This window comes from Branchiostoma lanceolatum, chromosome 6, assembly GCF_035083965.1.
Source record: "Branchiostoma lanceolatum isolate klBraLanc5 chromosome 6, klBraLanc5.hap2, whole genome shotgun sequence".
Lineage (NCBI taxonomy): Eukaryota > Metazoa > Chordata > Leptocardii > Amphioxiformes > Branchiostomatidae > Branchiostoma > Branchiostoma lanceolatum.
Window position 1 is genome coordinate 16,731,461 of NC_089727.1, and position 17,489 is coordinate 16,748,949.

At 42.7% G+C, this 17,489-nt stretch overlaps 1 protein-coding gene and 1 non-coding gene across 2 annotated transcripts; one reads left to right on the forward strand and one right to left on the reverse strand.

Moving 5' to 3' along the window:
* Positions 1 to 1,903: 1,903 nt before the first annotated feature.
* On the reverse strand, positions 1,904 to 17,238 carry LOC136436884 (uncharacterized). The gene is made up of 6 exons (XM_066431274.1): positions 17,007 to 17,238; positions 16,321 to 16,379; positions 15,722 to 15,828; positions 13,999 to 14,228; positions 12,986 to 13,217; positions 1,904 to 2,167 (listed from the first exon to the last, which is right to left on the reverse strand). The coding sequence occupies exons 1-6, from the start codon at positions 17,236 to 17,238 to the stop codon at positions 2,116 to 2,118; spliced, it is 912 nt and encodes a 303-aa protein (XP_066287371.1). The 3' UTR covers positions 1,904 to 2,115.
* On the forward strand, positions 14,930 to 15,148 carry LOC136437710 (small nucleolar RNA U3). The gene has a single exon (XR_010756275.1). It is a non-coding gene; the product is annotated as a small nucleolar RNA U3 (small nucleolar RNA).
* Positions 17,239 to 17,489: the final 251 nt, after the last annotated feature.

Here is a 17,489-nt window from a genome sequence, read left to right on the forward strand (position 1 = left end):
CGTCGCCGACACTTGCTCATGAATAATTAACGAGCTGGCCTTATTTGGCAATGAGTGGAGTGACGAACTCATCTCAAGACGGAAGTCGCGGACATGGTCGGTGAGCTTGCTCGGCTTTCGCTGCCGCTGGGAAGCCCATATAACATAGGCTCTTCCCTCCGCCTGTCCTTACACTCAGAAATACGTCCCTGCCATCAAGCAGTGTCTGTAGGGTGGACTGCTGATGCTGACGAAGCCGCTGAAGAATGAAGTGGTACGGCCACGAGTCATTTTCCTCGGGACTAGTCAAAACTATTATGCAAGGAACCGTCCAGGGAAGTAGAAAAAAATTAGGCAACAGATCTCTACTTGCGTTGATGGGAGGATAATATGGGAGAATGGAGAGGCATGATACTGGTTGAAACACTTAGAAGGGTGGAGAAAACTAGTTGCCATAGCTTCTATGGTGCCTGAACGGTCTAATAGTTAGACTGAGGGATAGATGATATGAGATACACTTTAGACATCCGCCCGACTTTCCTTTGCCCAAGAAAATATAACATGACCTTGGAAAAAAATAACCACATTGACGGATCTCCAATTGCACATTGATGTTTTTCAATGATTTTGCGTTGACGTACTTTCCTAAATGTGCTAGCTAGACGATCTTTCACACGGCATTTGCAAGACTGCACTCTGACTCTTGCACGCGACACTCAGTAATAACCCAGCTCGACAATATACTGCTGCTGACTCCAACTAAGTGCATGTTTTATCACACCGCCCGTGGCGCGTAGTTATTACTTTCTTCAGGATAAATCATAAATGTGATTACGCTAACAAGACAGGAGATCAGAAGAGATTATCTGGTAATGTCCGTGCGTCACATTTATGACAGCCCGGGGCAAACGGTGTATTGGACATACTGAGAATTATATTACGAATAATATCTCATTGTGGGACGTAAAGCCCCTGACACACTTGTGCGTATATACAAGTCCGCATGAGTTACGTATTAACATGTTTTTGGTTTAGGTTAAGTTTGCAGCCGAATAAGTGATTTGTTAGGTTCGATCACTAGGCTGCACAACGGTGGGTCGAAGTAGAAAACAAGTTTTTTCCCTCAAACCTTACTTAACCAAAAAAAATGTTCATGCGCAACTCACGCGCACTGGAATACACGCACAAGTGTGACAGGACCCTAAGACTATGTTGATTCGATGCATGGATGACATCCTCTTGGAACCCCAAAACTGATGCGAGCGTGCGAATAAAAAAGTTCGTCAAAAAAGAGAGTTGCCCTCATTATATATTATTTCATCAAATCTACGTGGTCAGGAAGGTTAAACAAATGACTAGACGCACAGAGTATGTTATACCGAATGTTAGATTCTTCATTTTTGGTCTTTCACATTTTCTCCTTTGACTTTGAAATTGACTTCGACATTCTATGATGTTTTTGCAATTAACGGCATATATTGCTTACTTTGCAGCTACTCTGTATGATGTACCGTGTTGTAGAAAACGTTTCTTTTTTTGAAAACGGACACTGATGTCATCCATATATTCAAATCAACATGGCCTAAGCTGTATCGTGTATTGCGTAGTCCATATGGTAGCCATTGTAGATAGGACGTTCTCTCGGTTGTGCTTTAAACATTCAAGAGCCTAATACAATTACCTAAACATCGTTCTAACAAGCTCTTAGTGGGTATCCCTAACGACCTGACATTAATGTTCGGCTGTAGACTCCTGGCACTCAACTATAACAACATGGCACCCGAATCAAACCACACTTCCAATTCTCTAAGCATCCGATTACACCACTTCCGCCTAACATGCTGCCACTTTGCAATGTCCACATCACTGCGGACTCACATCAATACAAACAAACAAACAAACTAACTAACTAACTAACAAACACAAACTGATTACAATACGTTTTCACGGAGGTAAAAAAACTAAATCTACGTGCAACACTTCTTATAGAAAAATAGAGGTAACTTTCGGTCTGCCGTTGTACTTTTATACATGTATATTACTCAGTAATTCAACACGCCATGTGATTGTCTGTGCCTTGTTTCTGTACGTGACTGTAATGTTCAAAGACAGGTACGTTCGCGTCATGGGAACAGATCATGTCGGCACCTGGCTGGGACGTACTTCAGCGCAGCATCGTTTCCTCGTCCTGAAACATAAAGTCACATCCGTGGGTGCCATTCATTATGTACAACCAAATACGCACCTTTCTACTCAAAACTTCAGCGCAAATCTCTCTTTCACATCAGACAAAACGCTAATCTCCAAGCAGATCTCCGCGGTGCTAAAATCGTACAAGCTAGCCAGAGAAGCTCCAGTCAGCAAGGGAAGCTGCCAGTTGGATAAGGTCTTTGCAACCGTTGGATCTGTTTGGAGACTAACAAAACGCGGCACCCGTGCATCTTGATGAATGGTGACAATATTTGTAAGAGTCACAGATTACTGGCTCAGAGTCAGAGCATATAAATGGCGTGTATTAGAGTATAACCTACAGGGAACCAAATGTAACGTTATAACGAAATGTCAAGGACTACGTACGCACGACATGTACTCTCCAAGCAGAGGAATGGCTGGTTTTTGACGTGTTTGTAGGCGTTTTGTCGGGCTTTCTATTTTGTCCCGTTTTCTTTATGTCACCTACCCACAACTCTGCCGGCAGTCGCAACGATCATCATCATCGTTCGTCCGGATTTACTCCGGTGAGGTACAGCGAGCAACGATCAATACCTAAAAAAACGCCCCTGCAGTTCCAAAAGGAAGCTGCTAGGGGGCCCAAACCTACACCACTTCTTTATTACATCACAAGCTATCTGCCACCAAAAATCAAGACCACAGCACGTCCAGGTCACAAGATACAAAAAATGAAGTTCTGCTGCAGTACCAAGGTCACATACCAGTGGGCCCGAAATCGACCTTGAATTTCGGCTTCACAACACCCGCCCACATACCAAATATCATTGGAATCCATCAAGAGGCTCTTGAGTTATGCTGACTAGGTGGTCCGGAAACACAAACAGACCGACAAACAGACACACCCAAAACAATATCTCCATTTTTCATGGAGATAATAAACCTAATCACTTCAACACATTATATATATTATGTGTGGGCTGGCGAAATAAAGAAAACGGGACAAATGGAAAGCCCGACAAAACCGCCTAAAACACGTCAGAAATTAGCCGGAACCTTTCCTTTACTTGGAGAGTAAGACATGCACATGATGTGTCAATCTTCTCAAAACAACAGAACTCTAAATAGAAAATGTGCAGCGTGGAGTTTGTCTGATTACATTGGACTAAGGTGTCAGCTGTCGAAGCCTCAAAATGATAGTTATAAGAAAGGTACTTAGTATGAAGAAAATCAAGAAAATGGACTACGTACATATATATAGGTCATGTAAATGGTGCCTCAGTCTTCCCAAAATAACAGAATGATAAATAGAAAATTTGTCGCATGGAGTTTGTCTGATTGCATTGGACTAAGGTGCCAATTGTCGAAGCCTCAAAATAATAGCTATAAAAAGCTTGAAGGACACACAATCCAGAAAATGGACTACGTACATGAGACATGTAAATGATGTATCAGTCTTCCCAAAATAACAGAATGATAAATAGGAAATTTGTAGCGTGGGGTTTTTCTGATTGCATTGGACTACGGTGTCAGCTGTCGAAGCCTCAAAATAACAGCTATAAAAAGCTTGAAGGACACACAATCCAGAAAATGGACAATGTACATGATACATGTAAATGATGCATCAGTCTTCCCGAAATAACAGAATAATAAATAGGAAATTTGTAGCGTGGAGTTTGTCTGATTGCATTGAACTTAGGTGTCAGCTGTCGAAGCCTCAAAATGATAGTTATAAAAAGCCTGAAGGACACACAATCAAGAAAATGGACTACGTACATCATACATGCAAATGATGTGTCAGTCTTTCCGAAATAACAGAATAATAAATAGGAAATTTGTAGCGTGGAGTTTTTCTGATTGCGCTGGACTAAGGTGTCAGCTGTCGAAGCTTCAAAATAATAGCTGTAAAAAGCCTGAAGGAGACACAATCAAGAAAATGGACTACGTCCATAGGTCATGTAAATGGTGCCTCAGTCTTCCCAAAATAACAGAATGATAAATAGAAAATTTGTCGCGTGGAGTCTGTCTGATTATTGCATTGGACTAAGGTGTCAGCTGTCGAAGCCTCAAAATAATAGCTGTAAGAAAAGCATGAAGGACACACAATCAAAAGAATCCTTGAGAAGAAGAGCACCACTGGGCTGAAATAATGATGTCTTACGCACGTTGGAATGGGCAGATTTTCACACTGGGATTGCCTATTCAAGACTGGCATTGACAGACCTTGGGATCTGTCCCTGTATTCACAGTACTGCCGGTGTGGGTAGCTATTTCAGAAGACCACATATGTGGACAACACTAGACATATTCCTGTTATGTCCTCTATAACGCATTGCTACACGCCTTTAAACAAACATCGGCAAGACTTAGCGTAACTTTTTGTTTGAATCCTGTCCCAGTTTGGAGTTTAAATTGCTTTCGACAGAAATCCAGTACAAATTATTTCTACGTTATCGTAATCGCCCACGGCGCTCCTCCTGAATTCCCCAATCCCTTTATCTGTACTCGTCTTACTAGTTATACTGCTTCTTCCCCTAGCCTCCGTTGCAGATTTTCCCACGGCGATTTTTCAACTTATCGGGGCCAGATTCTTTGGATGGGGGAGTATCTGATTGGAGAACGTATCTGCTTGAGGCTCCGTATCTGCCTGGGACCCTGTAAGTGTAACCGCGGTTACAGTATACCAAGCAGATACGGGGCCTCAAGCAGATACGGTCTCCAAGCAGATCCCCCTCCCACACACACACAGCCAAAGAATCTGGCCCCGATAAGTTGAAAAATCGCCATGGGAAAGCCTGCAACGGAGGCTATACTTTTCCAAGTTATAGATACGTTCAGGACCCCGAGAGCATTTTAATTGCCAGCTGCGAAGACGGACGTCTCCCATACATTATGGCGACTTCCCGTTGGTTCCCCGGGCATCGTTACTGTTGGTTACCCAATTAGTGGTTTCTGCCCTGCAGCTCCGAAGATGTCAGTTCAGGTCGCTTGGCGGTTCAGTCTAACCGTAGCCACCGTATGTACAATTTGTTTATGGATACAGCTTGAGAATCGCTTGATGCACAATCAACATATGCCCTAGGGGCACAATCAGCGAGCAAGGATTCTTTTATTCATAGATATCATCTTACAATCATCTCACTTCGACCTTGTTGAAAAGTGACCGTGTGGGCCGAACAAGCAAAGAAAAGTAAAACAAGAGTCTGAGGACCCAAAATCTCCATGAAATTTGCTTTTTTTTTTAATGTTGTGTTATGTTTGTGTATGTTATTTGTTGTTTGGTTGTTATGTTATGTTTTATCTGCTTCAGGGTGGTTGTGTTTGTTTATATTTGTTTTATGTGGTCTGTTACGCCTCAGTGCATTTGTTTCTCCTTCTCTTTTGGCTCTCATGTGATCTCTCTTCATCTTCTTATGTATCTCTGACACCTGGAGACATCCCGACCTTGCCTACAAAGTTGTGTAAATTATAAACTATCAGGGACAGCGGTTGATAGAACACAACTTTACAGGTGAATAAAAGACAGGGGTACAATAGATAAGCAGGAAAGGTTACAGGTGACCAGATCATGTCAAAGTGCTACGTAGTTACCTATAAACTGGTAGCAATCGTAGCATTGTACGTTAGATATATTGTGGTCCACAGTACCATTGCCAAACCATTGAGAAAATAAAGCCAGACCACAACTGGTACACGGTATGAGCAAGAAACAGCCTGTTAACAGGTCAAAGTGAATTCACACATAATCAAATGTGTGATGTGTCCTGGTTACTTCACATACCTTATGCTTTGGATCCCCATCATATATCCTTTGATCCACAGAAACTGATCTTGACCTCTTCTTTGCTATTTTCCCATATTATTCAACTGGGGTCCTCAAACATACAGACAGACTGGAATGAGTTGCCTTACATTAAAACCATGTATAACTGTTCCTTTCACTACCTGCTGTCATTAGCTTCTAGTCTGGTCAAATCAGTCCCTACAGACTGTTAAGCGCCAACAGCTGTTAACAACCAACAGTTGCTAAATTGATTGATGGGCTTGGCAAGCTAAAGCCAACAGCTGTTGACAAGTGACCCACTTACGCTATAGCTACTAACAAAGCACCCGATATAGGATAGGCCAACACAGCAAATATAGATTTCCCCATTACTTAGGCAAATTAAGTCCAATTTGCATAATTTGCACTTCATTGTATACAACCCTCTCTAAGCTACCTGCCAAGTAAATAACATGAGAATCTGTCGCTCCTTTCTTCAGTTATTCACCTTTGAAGATTTTGACAAATACGCCATTACAGTTCCAGTGACACATACCAGAGGGCCCAAAATCGACCTTGACCTTTCTCCTCCCGACAACTACCCACATACCAAGTATCATTACAATTCATTTACACGTTCTATAGTTATGCTGATTTTACGCATCCGGTGACACATACATACACACACAGTGACACAAACATACACACACGCGCACACACACGCAAACACACTAACTTTGCATGATTTGCACTTCAGTGTGTACATCTCTGTCCAACCTACCTGCGTACCAAATAACATGAAAATCTGTTGTTCCTCTCTTCAGTTATACCCCTTTAGAACATTTTTACAAATAGGCCATTGCAGTTCCAGGGACACAAACCAGGGGGCCCAAAATTGACCTTGACCATTCTCCTCCAAGCGCATACCAACATACCAAATATCATAACAATCCATCTACACGTTCTACAGTTATGCTTACTTAAAGCATCCAGCGACACACATGCAAACGATTTACCTCCTTACTTATGCAAATTTGGTCTCATTTGCATAGTTTACACTTAAGTGTGTACATCTTGGTCTAACCTACCTGTGTACTAAATAACATGACGATCTGTCGATCCACTCTTCAGTTCTTCTACATTGAAGATTTTTACAAATACGCCATTGCAGTTCCAGTCACACATGCCAGGGGCCCAAAATCGACCTTGGCCTCCCTCCTCTTAACACCCACCCACATACCAAAAATCATTACAATCCATGTACAGGTTCTATAGTTATGGTGACTTTAAGCATCCGGTGACACATACATACACACAAACACCAAACGCAAGCAAAACAGTATATCCATGAACAAGCCTTTTTTCATGGAGATAATAAAAGACCTACGCCTTGACCTGAAATACGCAACTCTTTCAAATTCGTTGGCTAATTACCTTCGCCGAGAAGGTTATGCAGAGGGTAGCGTTTGTCTGTCTGTTTGTCTGTTTGTTTGTAGTGTCACAGGATAACTCGAGAATGCCTTGATGGATTGTTTTGATATTTGGTATGTTGGTAGGTTTTGATGAGACCTAAAAACGTTGAGATTTTGGGCCCCCTAGCGGCTTCTTACGGTACTGCAGCGGAACTTCCTGTTTTGATAACTCGTGTTCCGGACATGCTATGGAACTTATTTTGAGTGGTAGTTGGATCTTTGGACAGAGAGTAATTGGTGTGGGTTTGGGCCCCCTAGCGGCTTTTTTGGAACTGCAGGAGCAGGTTTTGCGTCTGACTTTGAAAGGGAATAACTCAAGAAGGGCTTGATGGATGGTAATGATTTTTGGTAGGTAGATAGCTTGAGTGGTGAGTCCATGATTAGACACTTCTTATGCAAATCAGTATCTAATTTGCATAATTAATGAGGAAAGTTTATACATCCGCCAAATTCCACGATAGGACTCTGAAACATGTGACATATGTAACTGAGGAAGAGAGAAATATTAATTAATATGAACTATGCAAATGAAGACCTCATTTGCATAATTAATGAGAAAATACTATAACAAGATGGCCTTGATGGATGGTCATCATTGTTGGTATGTGGATAGCTTGTGTGATGCTTAGTATGATTGGACAATAATTATGCAAATGAGATTCTAATTTGCATAATTAATAAGGCAACTTTAAAAATCCATTTTGTTCCATGATATGACTATTCAAATTGTAACTGAGGAAGAGAGGACTGTTAATAGATAGAAAATATGCAAATGTGGGCCTAATTTGCATACTTAATGAGTAACTTGTATTATTCCACATTGGCAAATGACGGCAATTTCATACATTTAATACTTTTTTTGTGGCATCGGGAAGTTATGTGAATGTTAACATCGTTGAATCAAATTATGTTAATAAGGGCCTCTTTTGCATAATTGCTGATAAATATTAGCATAACCGTAGGCTCATAATTTGTTAAGCTGATACTTTGGACATGTTATATTTTACGACAATGAACTGGTATGATTTATTATTGATGAGAAACACTCCTAATACGTCAGTCATAAAGGTTAAAATCATTTGGCGAAGGTATGAGGTCGTGGAACTCTAGTTTATTCCTTTGATGAGAAGGCAAAAAAAAGTTAAAAGCAGAGTGCTCACGTTACTTATGTGACGACTTCAATGAGGCTGATTGTGGATGGGTACCATCTGTCATGGACCTTGTTATCTCCATGAAAAATGGAGATATTGTTTTGGGTGTGTCTGTCTGTGTGTGTGTATGTGTGTATGTGTGTATGTTTGTGTTTCCGCACCACTCCAGTCAGAATAACTCAAGAGCCTCTTGATGGATAACAATGATATTTGGTATGTGGGCAGGTGTTGTGAAGCTGAAATTCAAGGTCGATTTTGGGCCCCCTGGTATGTGACCTTGGTACTGCAGCAGAACTTCAATTTTTGTATCTTTTGACCTGGACGTGCTGTGGTCTTGATTTTTTTGGTGGCAGATAGCTTGTGATGTAATAAAGAAGTGGTGTAGGTTTGGGCCCCCTAGCAGCTTCCTCTGGAACTGCAAGGGTGTTTTTGTGAAAACCTTCTAAGGAGAATAACTGAACAAAGGAACAACGGATTTCCATGATATTTAGTATCCAGGTAGCTTTGATAGAGATAAACACAATGAAGTGCAAATTATGCTAATTGGGACTTAATTTGCATAGTTAATGAGGAAAATCTATATTTGCAGTGTTTTCCATTATCAGACTCCAATACATGTAACGTATGTAGTTTATGGAAAGTGGATCATCAACAGATACCAATTATGCAAATACATTCCTAATTTGCATAATTAATGCAAACACCATATTATAGGACAGTCAATATGATACTTAGTATGCAGGTAGCTTAGACAGAGAAATACATAATGAAGTGCAAATTATGCTAATTGTGACTTAATTTGCAAAGCTAATGAGGAAAATCTATATTTGTAGTGTTTTCCATTATCAGACTCAAATACATGTTACATATGTAGTTCATGGAAAGTGGAGCATCAACAGATACCAATTATGCAAATAAATTCCTACTTTGCATAAGTAATGCAAAACACCATAATTCATCTAATTGGAAAATTATAGGACTGTCACTATTGCAACATGTAAGTTAGATAAAGGTGTTTATGACCAAACATATATTATGCAAATGTGTAAGTCATTTGCATGAAAACAATTGTTCATGGAGATATGAGGTCGTGGAACTCTTGTTCGACTGGCAATCATCCAACAAACAAACTTATGAGGGCATATTGCATTGACTGATGCCAAGCTCGATAACACAGTCATGTAGGCATCTTTGCCAGAAGGTTTTATTAAAGAAAACCTTGATCTTTTCGAAGAGGATTGGCCGAGACCGTTGAGCCTCTCTATAGGATCTAGTTGGTTGAGTTTTCGTTTTATAATGTCTGAGTCATTTTTGTGAGGTTGGCAATCGATATTTTTGACAGTCAATATATCTTTCTCCACCCTCCTTTATCAGCAGTGAAACCCGCTCGGGAAATGCTCGGCAAACCCTCCCGGTCTCAGCCCGGATCTTTTGAACGGAGATTTTGGCTTCTGGGGGCGTCACTGACAGTTGCTCATAAATGATTAATGAGCTAGATTTATTAGGCACAAACAGTCGTTATTTCTCATGGATAATTGAGTAGCGATGTAGGACGTAATCTGATTGGCTGATAGCTTACCAGCGTCCTTAATTTGCGGCTTTGCTAAAGCCACCAGTGGCTTTGGATACTGGTTGGCGCTTTAGTACTAGCCAAGGGTGTAGTTATAGAAGTGAAGTTATTTTGGTAGTTGTATACGTAGAGGCGACAGTTGTGTGGAATTCGAAGCCTCTCGCATCATGTCTGTAGTCAGCAGAGGGCGTCATCCTTAAAAATTACTTGCTTTGGCCCAATGCCAGCCACGAGCACACGAAAATTCATGAAACGTCCCGAATTGCCGTGCGGTCGTGATATCCACAATTCATGAACTTCATATATATGTGCACACATGGCTCTGCCGTGTGCTTCAACCTCCGAGCCAAGTTAGTTAAGAATGACCTTGATATTCACTCTACCGTCCCGAAACGCCTACAATGTCTCTCTGTTCCCTCTTCCCTCAGGCTTTGACGTACTTGATGATATTCCACTTATTCTGGGAGTTTTACATGTGCCAACAAACAATAGAAAAGAGCAAGACTTCTAGCGGGCATTTGCCTGAGATCTACATAGAAAAGACCTCTGGATAAATAATCATTCGCTGACTTCACGTGGGTCATAAAACATCTAGGAAATCCTTTCTTACGATTCCTTATGCTCTTTCGGCACAATGTATGCTTTCCGGGCCATACGAACTTCTCTATACTGCATGACAATAAAGGTATCCATTTCCAGTCACCCCCGTCTGTCATGCGCAGGTGGATATATGGAGATCTTCGCTAAGACGTCGTCTATAAAGAAACGTAGATCTTACAGCTGATATCATCTCCAGTAATTACTTTCACACGCGTCACTGTCGCGTGAGTGTCGTTAAGAAGGGGCAAAGATAATCCCAGACAAAAACAGCCCGCTTTATTTGCTGGTCTTTAAACCGTCGACGAATACCCAATGCAGTAAAACTGATGAATTTTAAAAAGGTCAGAGGATACGTGTGCTTTATCTGAGACGTTTCAGTCCAAGACTGTGTTTAGATGTCAGCCCGAAAGACAGCGATGGTTTCCTTTTCTCCAAGGTGTGGAAGTTAAGATACCGAAGGGTGACTAAGGAAGGCTAAATCGTTTAGGTGTGAACGTGTTCCTTGGCTTGCTTTCCTCGGATCATTCTTCACGGCCGCGGGTAGATATGGGGATGTGGTGGAATATGGCGAAGCGTCGAAAGGACCCTGTCACACTTGTGCGTATATACAAGCCCACAAGGGTTGCGTATTAACATGTTTTTGGTTTAGGTTAAGTTTGTAGCCGAAGAAGTAATATCTTTGGTTTGATAACCAGATGAGTCAAATTAGAAAACAAGTTCCTCCCCGCAAAATTTACTTGAACCCAAAAAAATGTTACTGCGGAACTCATGCGCACTTGTATATTAAGCACACGTGTGACAGGGTCCTTACCGACTGCATCACGCATACGAAACTGCGCGGTTAGAACTCTTTTGTTTAGACAAAGTGAGAGTTGGCCAGGGTTTCTTCCTGGTGCGTTTATCTTGAATGGAATCTAAAGAAGACAAAGCCATCATGTAATGAAATGTAATGTATTCAAACTGTCCTTCATGTGAGCATATCATTTTCGAGTGCGTCTGTTTTTATGTATGCTTGTCTGTATGCTTCTCTCTCTCTCTCTCTCTCTCTCTCTCTCTGTGTGTGTGTGTGTGTGTGTGTGTGTGTGTGTGTGTGTGTGTGTGTGTGTGTGTGTGTGTGTGTGTGTGTGTGTGTGTGCTATCCGGCCAAAAGGTAATTCTTTTTATTTGATTCTGTCTTTTCGTTTGCGCGAAACACTCTCTCGATCTCCTACTGCATAATCTCTCGCTGCCGCTGACTAACCGCGGTTAGTTGGGCGGGCTGCTAGGTGCGAGATTAGGCTAACGTTCTCCTCTTTATCGTCTAAACATTATTTTCATGCATGCTGCCATGCCTGGAACTTCCCATGCCCACGGGTTGTCTGTTATCTCCGGCTCCACCATTCAAACTATTGGCGGAGAGCCAGGTGACTTAATGGCGCTACTCCCCCGAAGAACGCCTGCACTTGGCGTGCGTTATACCGCCAGGACAGACGATGATAAACGGGGTGAACCATGATGTCTCTTTTTGCCAGGAGGTGGTGGGTATATACGTAGTGACAGTATATACCCACCCTCCTGAAAGCAGAGCCCCTATCGCTCGATTCGTTAGCTCGCTCGCGTAGGGGCCCTGCTCGGTAGACACGGTTCTGGCGACGTTACTGACAGTGTCTCATGAATAATTAATGAGTTATCCTTATTTGACAATATTTGGCGGCTAATTTGTTCTGAACCTGAAGTAACGATGTAGAGACGTATTACCTGATTGGTTGATAGCTTCCCAGCGTCCTTTGCGCTTTTGCTCTAGATGAGGTTTAGCAAACCCTCTGATTGGCTGAAGCTGTTTTGGTGGCGACGTCGCCAGAACCGTGTCTACCGGGGCTAAAAAGCAGGGCCCCTACGCGAGCGAGCTAACGAATCGAGCGATAAGGGCTCTGCTTTCAGGAGGGTATACATACCTTGCAATTCTGTACTGACCTCTGGACGCTAATACATTGTCTTTGCGTTGTCCTAAAAGTAGCCTTAGTGCTGCGCAAAGCGAAATGCCGGGATTTGGCGTTTAACCTCTTATTTTTCTAGCTCTAACAACAGGCTAAAGGCATTAACAAAAGGCTATGTTTTCGGAAGTTTAAAAGTCCAGTACAATACGGTCGCGGTTAGACCGTCTCCTGCTGAAACCATGTCCGAGCCTAGATCAAACTTCATACAGATGCACCGGGAACCACAACTTTTCTCACTTTTAGATGCACAACTTTTTAATCCATGCGTAAGACTGAGGATAACATTTCTTTCTCTGAGAACGTACCTCCGATGTTTGGCGAGAACCACTCCGACTATGCTGACAAGTAGCATTGTTACTCCCAGTACGCCGAAGATCACAGCCAGGTCCGCGGTCTTCTCTCCATCCTGGCCCTCTTCTACTGTTGCTCTCTCCACGCCCTCGATTGGGGCTCCGATGACGTCCTCTATTTCACCTCTGTGTTCCTCCAGTGCCAGGATGAGTGTTGATTGGTCCAGAAATAATCTGGTTTCGTTATCTGTATGGTAATAGTCCCTATTACTAAGCTTCATCAACGTCCCTATAAAATGTTTTGCAACAGTTGCCAACTGAAAACATGTTTATCTCCATGAAAAAATACATTTTCATGGTGATATTGTTTTGAGTGTGTTAGCGCGTGTGTTTGCGTGCGTGTATGTGTGTGCCTCCGGATGCTTAAAGTCAGCATAACTGAAGAACGTCTAAATGGATTGTAATGATATTTGGTATATGGGTAGGTGTTGGGAGGAGAAAGGTTAATGTTGATTTTGGGCCCCCTGGTATGTGACACTGGAACTGCAATGGCGTATTTGTCAAAATCTTCTAAGGAGAATAATTGAAGAAAGAGGCAACAGATTTTCATGTTATTCACTATGCAGGTAGCTTAGACAGAAATGTACACAATGAATTGCAATTTGGACTGAATTGTAATGAGGATTATCTATATTCCATTATAGGCATGCTGTGACAGGTGTCAGCTGTCAGTTTCGAAAGTGGGTCATAACTTCCCTAGGGACCCAACAGGTTGTGGTTATACCACAAAGGGATATAAAAACAAATTGCATGGAGATTTGGGGTCTTCAGACTCTTATTCCTCATGTTGTAATTTGCTCAAAACGTTGGGAAAATAGGGAGTGAGCTGTATTTGTTTGTCTTTTGTTTGTTTCTTTATTTTTGTTTGTTTATTTGTTGAATGTACCTTTTCATGCTAACTAACCCAAGCCCGCTACATATTTTGAAATCCCTTTAAACGCTGTCTTAATCGTTTTAAAGTTACTCACCAAATCCTACGTCAATGGAATGGTGAGTGCTGATTGGTGGTTCAAGAGCTATCGCGGGAGAAGTCAAGTCTCGCCTTGCACGAGAGTTGACCAGGGTCTCGTCGGCGCACATCTCGTTGTTCTCGCGAGGTGTGGCGAGAAGCATGACCTTCAGTAGAGGAGGGATCACCTCTGGGTAGCCAGCCCCTACGTGGATGTCGTCCTCGGTGACGAATTCTAGTTGAGCATGACTTGACGTCAAAACATAGAAAGAAAACAATATATATCAAAACCGTACGTTCCGTTACAGTACCGTAGGAAGCCGCTAGGAGGCCCATTACTTGACCTTCTATTTCCCGATCTTTACCCAACCAAATATCATAAAGATCCATCATCCATCCATAGCTTCTCGAGTTATGTTGTTCAGAGAGAGAGAGAGAGAGAGAGAGAGCGAGAGAAATAGAGAGAGAGAGAGAGAAAGAGAGAGAGAGAGAAAGAGAGAGAGGGAGAGAGAGAAAGAGAGAGAGAGAAAGAGAGAGAGAGAGAGAGAGAGAGAGAGAGAGAGAGAGAGAGACACAGAGAGACAGCTGCAGAGAGAGGGAGAGAGAGAGAGGGGGGCAAACATGACCTTCTTGGCGAAGATAATAACATCAAAAGAGGAAAGAGACTTCAACTGTGCCGCCTTCCCTTGAGACAACGCGACAACGAGCCAACGTGAAATAATACACCGCAGTGTCATAATTTTCTATCTGCAGACATTTAGACCCAAAATATCAAATATATTTTTCGCCAATACATTGTTAAAACTAAGGTTACGAGCCTGTGCACAAAATAATATCAAAACTAATGTCACGCTCTCAAATCAAATTGCCTCAATAATTCGCACCAGTAAGACCACAAACGAAAACGCTTCGACTTTTATATGAGGATTAAAAGTTGCAATACAATCATCAAGATCATACTTTTAGGGATCATTTCTATAGTATGTGACCCGTGCATTCTCACGGAAACGTGAACGCACGCAGAAGCCACGATGAGGAGCGGTAGCGTCCCCTTCTGAGCGCGAAGCGGGCCGGGAGTGGTGCCCCTGAGGCATCGAGCTCCCGGCCATTGATGACCGTTCCTCCCCTTTTACGGAGGGGCTGGAGGAAGGGGACGCAATCTGAGTGGTTTCTCCCTCTTTTTATCAAATAAAGAAAATGGCGTCGCATGGCGTAACGGCTAGAACATTCGGCCGTCAAACAAGGGAACACGGCTTACCCCCAGACATGCCTGGACATGCGCCCGGACGTTGTGCCCTTGGGGAAGGCACTTAACACAAATTTCCTCACTTCACTCAGGTGTAAATGAGCACCTAGCTTCGGTTAGGGACGTCCCTCGGATAGGACGTTAAATGGAGGTCTCGTGTTTGGGGAAAGCCACACCTTTCGAAAAAGAGTAGGGGCATGCCCCGGTGTGCGATGGTCCAAACCTTACAGTCTGGTCTGGGTTGACATCTTGAAAAGGTGATAGTCACCTTTTATGTCAATCCTTCCACAAATGTGGTAAATCTAAATAAAAAATTAAGAATTGAAAAAAAATCGTCCATTGAAACCGGTCACCAAATAACAGGACACCAATGTAATATAAAAGTGTGTTGTTCAAATCGCTAGTCAGGGATTGTTTGGGGCAACGTGATCTTTCTATAACAAAACGTTCTTGTTAATAGCTAACTACATTGTACAACATATTGAAGTGGACTCACGATTTCTTCTCCTGGCTGTAGGGGCAACACAGACTGAATCTGACGGCACAGTACTTGTTGATGACTCTGGACACAGCCTTCTTTAGAAGTCTCTTTGCCTTGTGCCACTGAAAATATCATTATGGGGGCCATGTTTAGGTGGAGGAAGATGTTACAAACATCCGTATGTTCAGTGTAGTTCTTGCTACACACAGCCTCATTAAATCAGGACCCCTATCGCTCCACGTTAGTTCGCTCTGCTCTTCAGCGCCGGTAGACATGGTTCTGGCGACGTCACCACCAGGTTACAGGTTACGTCTCACATCGATACTTTAGGTTCAGAACAAATTAACCGCCAAATAAGGATAGCTCATTAATTATTCATGAGCAACTGTCAGTAACGGCGCCAGAACCATGTCTACCGGCGCTGAAGATCAGGGCCCCTACGCGAGCGAGCTAACGTGGAGCGATAGGGGTCCTGATTTAATGAGGGTGGCTGCACAGAAATCGTTCGAAACGTAATCTAGAATCCACGCGAAATAAGTTATGATTCCAATGGAGATAAAAGGACATCGCTAGCTGGTCAAGACTGCCGCTGCAGATACATAAGGAAGAAATACCTGAGACGCCACCATGCGGATGTTGATGATAACGCCGAATCTAACCTCCGCTCTGCTTTCTGGAATGTACGAGAGAGACATTTTCACAAAATAGGGCGTGGGGTACCAGGAAGGAAAACCATGTCCGTAGCCAGGGGGGTTCGGGGGGTTCGGAAGAACCCCCCCACAGACTTGAAGGTCCACTTTTTAATGTTCAATATTTTTTTCAAGGCAGACTTATTTGTATCGCCAGCAACGCCACAGAGGTTAGAATCCTAGAAAAAAACTTTGTCTGTGATTTTTCCTCTGAAATTCTCTCAAAAACACAGGAAATGCACTTTCAGAAGGTTCAATTCTTAGACTATGAAACGCTCGAGGGTCCACTTTTTAAAATCCAAGGTTTTTTTTTCAAGGTGGACTTATTTGTATCACCAGCGGAGCTGAAATCCTAGAAAAAACTGCTAACTTTGTCTCTGATTTCTTTCTTTAAAATCCTCTCAAAACACAGGAAATGCCATATCAGAAGGTTCAATCTTTAAGATTTTCCGGGGGGCAGACCCCCCTGGTCCCTCAAACATTAAAAAGACCCCCCCCCCCCCCCAATCAAAATCCTGGCTACGGGAATGAAAACTGTGTTTGCGATTGGTCAAATGATATGGTTTCGACAGTGGATAGTTTTCATTCATAAGTGTGTTAGGTTAGCTTACTTTGACACAGTGCTCCGTAGTAGTTCTCCGTGCACCGACATCTGCAGGTCTTTTTCATGAGGATTCCTCCATTTTCACAGGTCATCCCAGTGCAAGGTGGAGGGGGCGTGTGTCTGTCACTCACGAAACTTCCGCCAGGTGTCGCTACTGCCTTGCTCGCAGCACTCGTTGATTTGGTGGTTGCTGTAGCTGGTGTAGCGTCTATCTTTCCATCAGGTGACGTTTTCGTCATGGCAATCTCACAGGACGCTGGTATGTCTGTCAAGCAGGGTCACGGACCCAAAATATATTACCTGACGGCCTACTATAACGTTAACATTCTTGAGCACTAGAGTACGATTCCATCATTTTCTGTCAAAAGCCACATGCTAAAGGAATTTACGGCATGGCCTTACCTACGCCATGTAAAAGTCGTACGAAGCATTAAGCATCGGTAAGGACTAATCTGTGGAAATTAAGATGACTTACCTTCGACTTTGGTAC

Excerpts from the sequence above, each read along its gene's own strand:
- LOC136436884 (XM_066431274.1), bottom strand. The coding sequence starts at position 17,238 with ATGACGAAAACGTCACCTGATGGAAAGATAGACGCTACACCAGCTACA. Across the intron at positions 13,218-13,998 it reads TTCCATTGACGTAGGATTTG|ATAACGAAACCAGATTATTT; the intron begins GTGAGTAACTTT and ends ATTACCATACAG. Across the intron at positions 2,168-12,985 it reads GTTCTCGCCAAACATCGGAG|GACGAGGAAACGATGCTGCG; the intron begins GTACGTTCTCAG and ends TTTATGTTTCAG.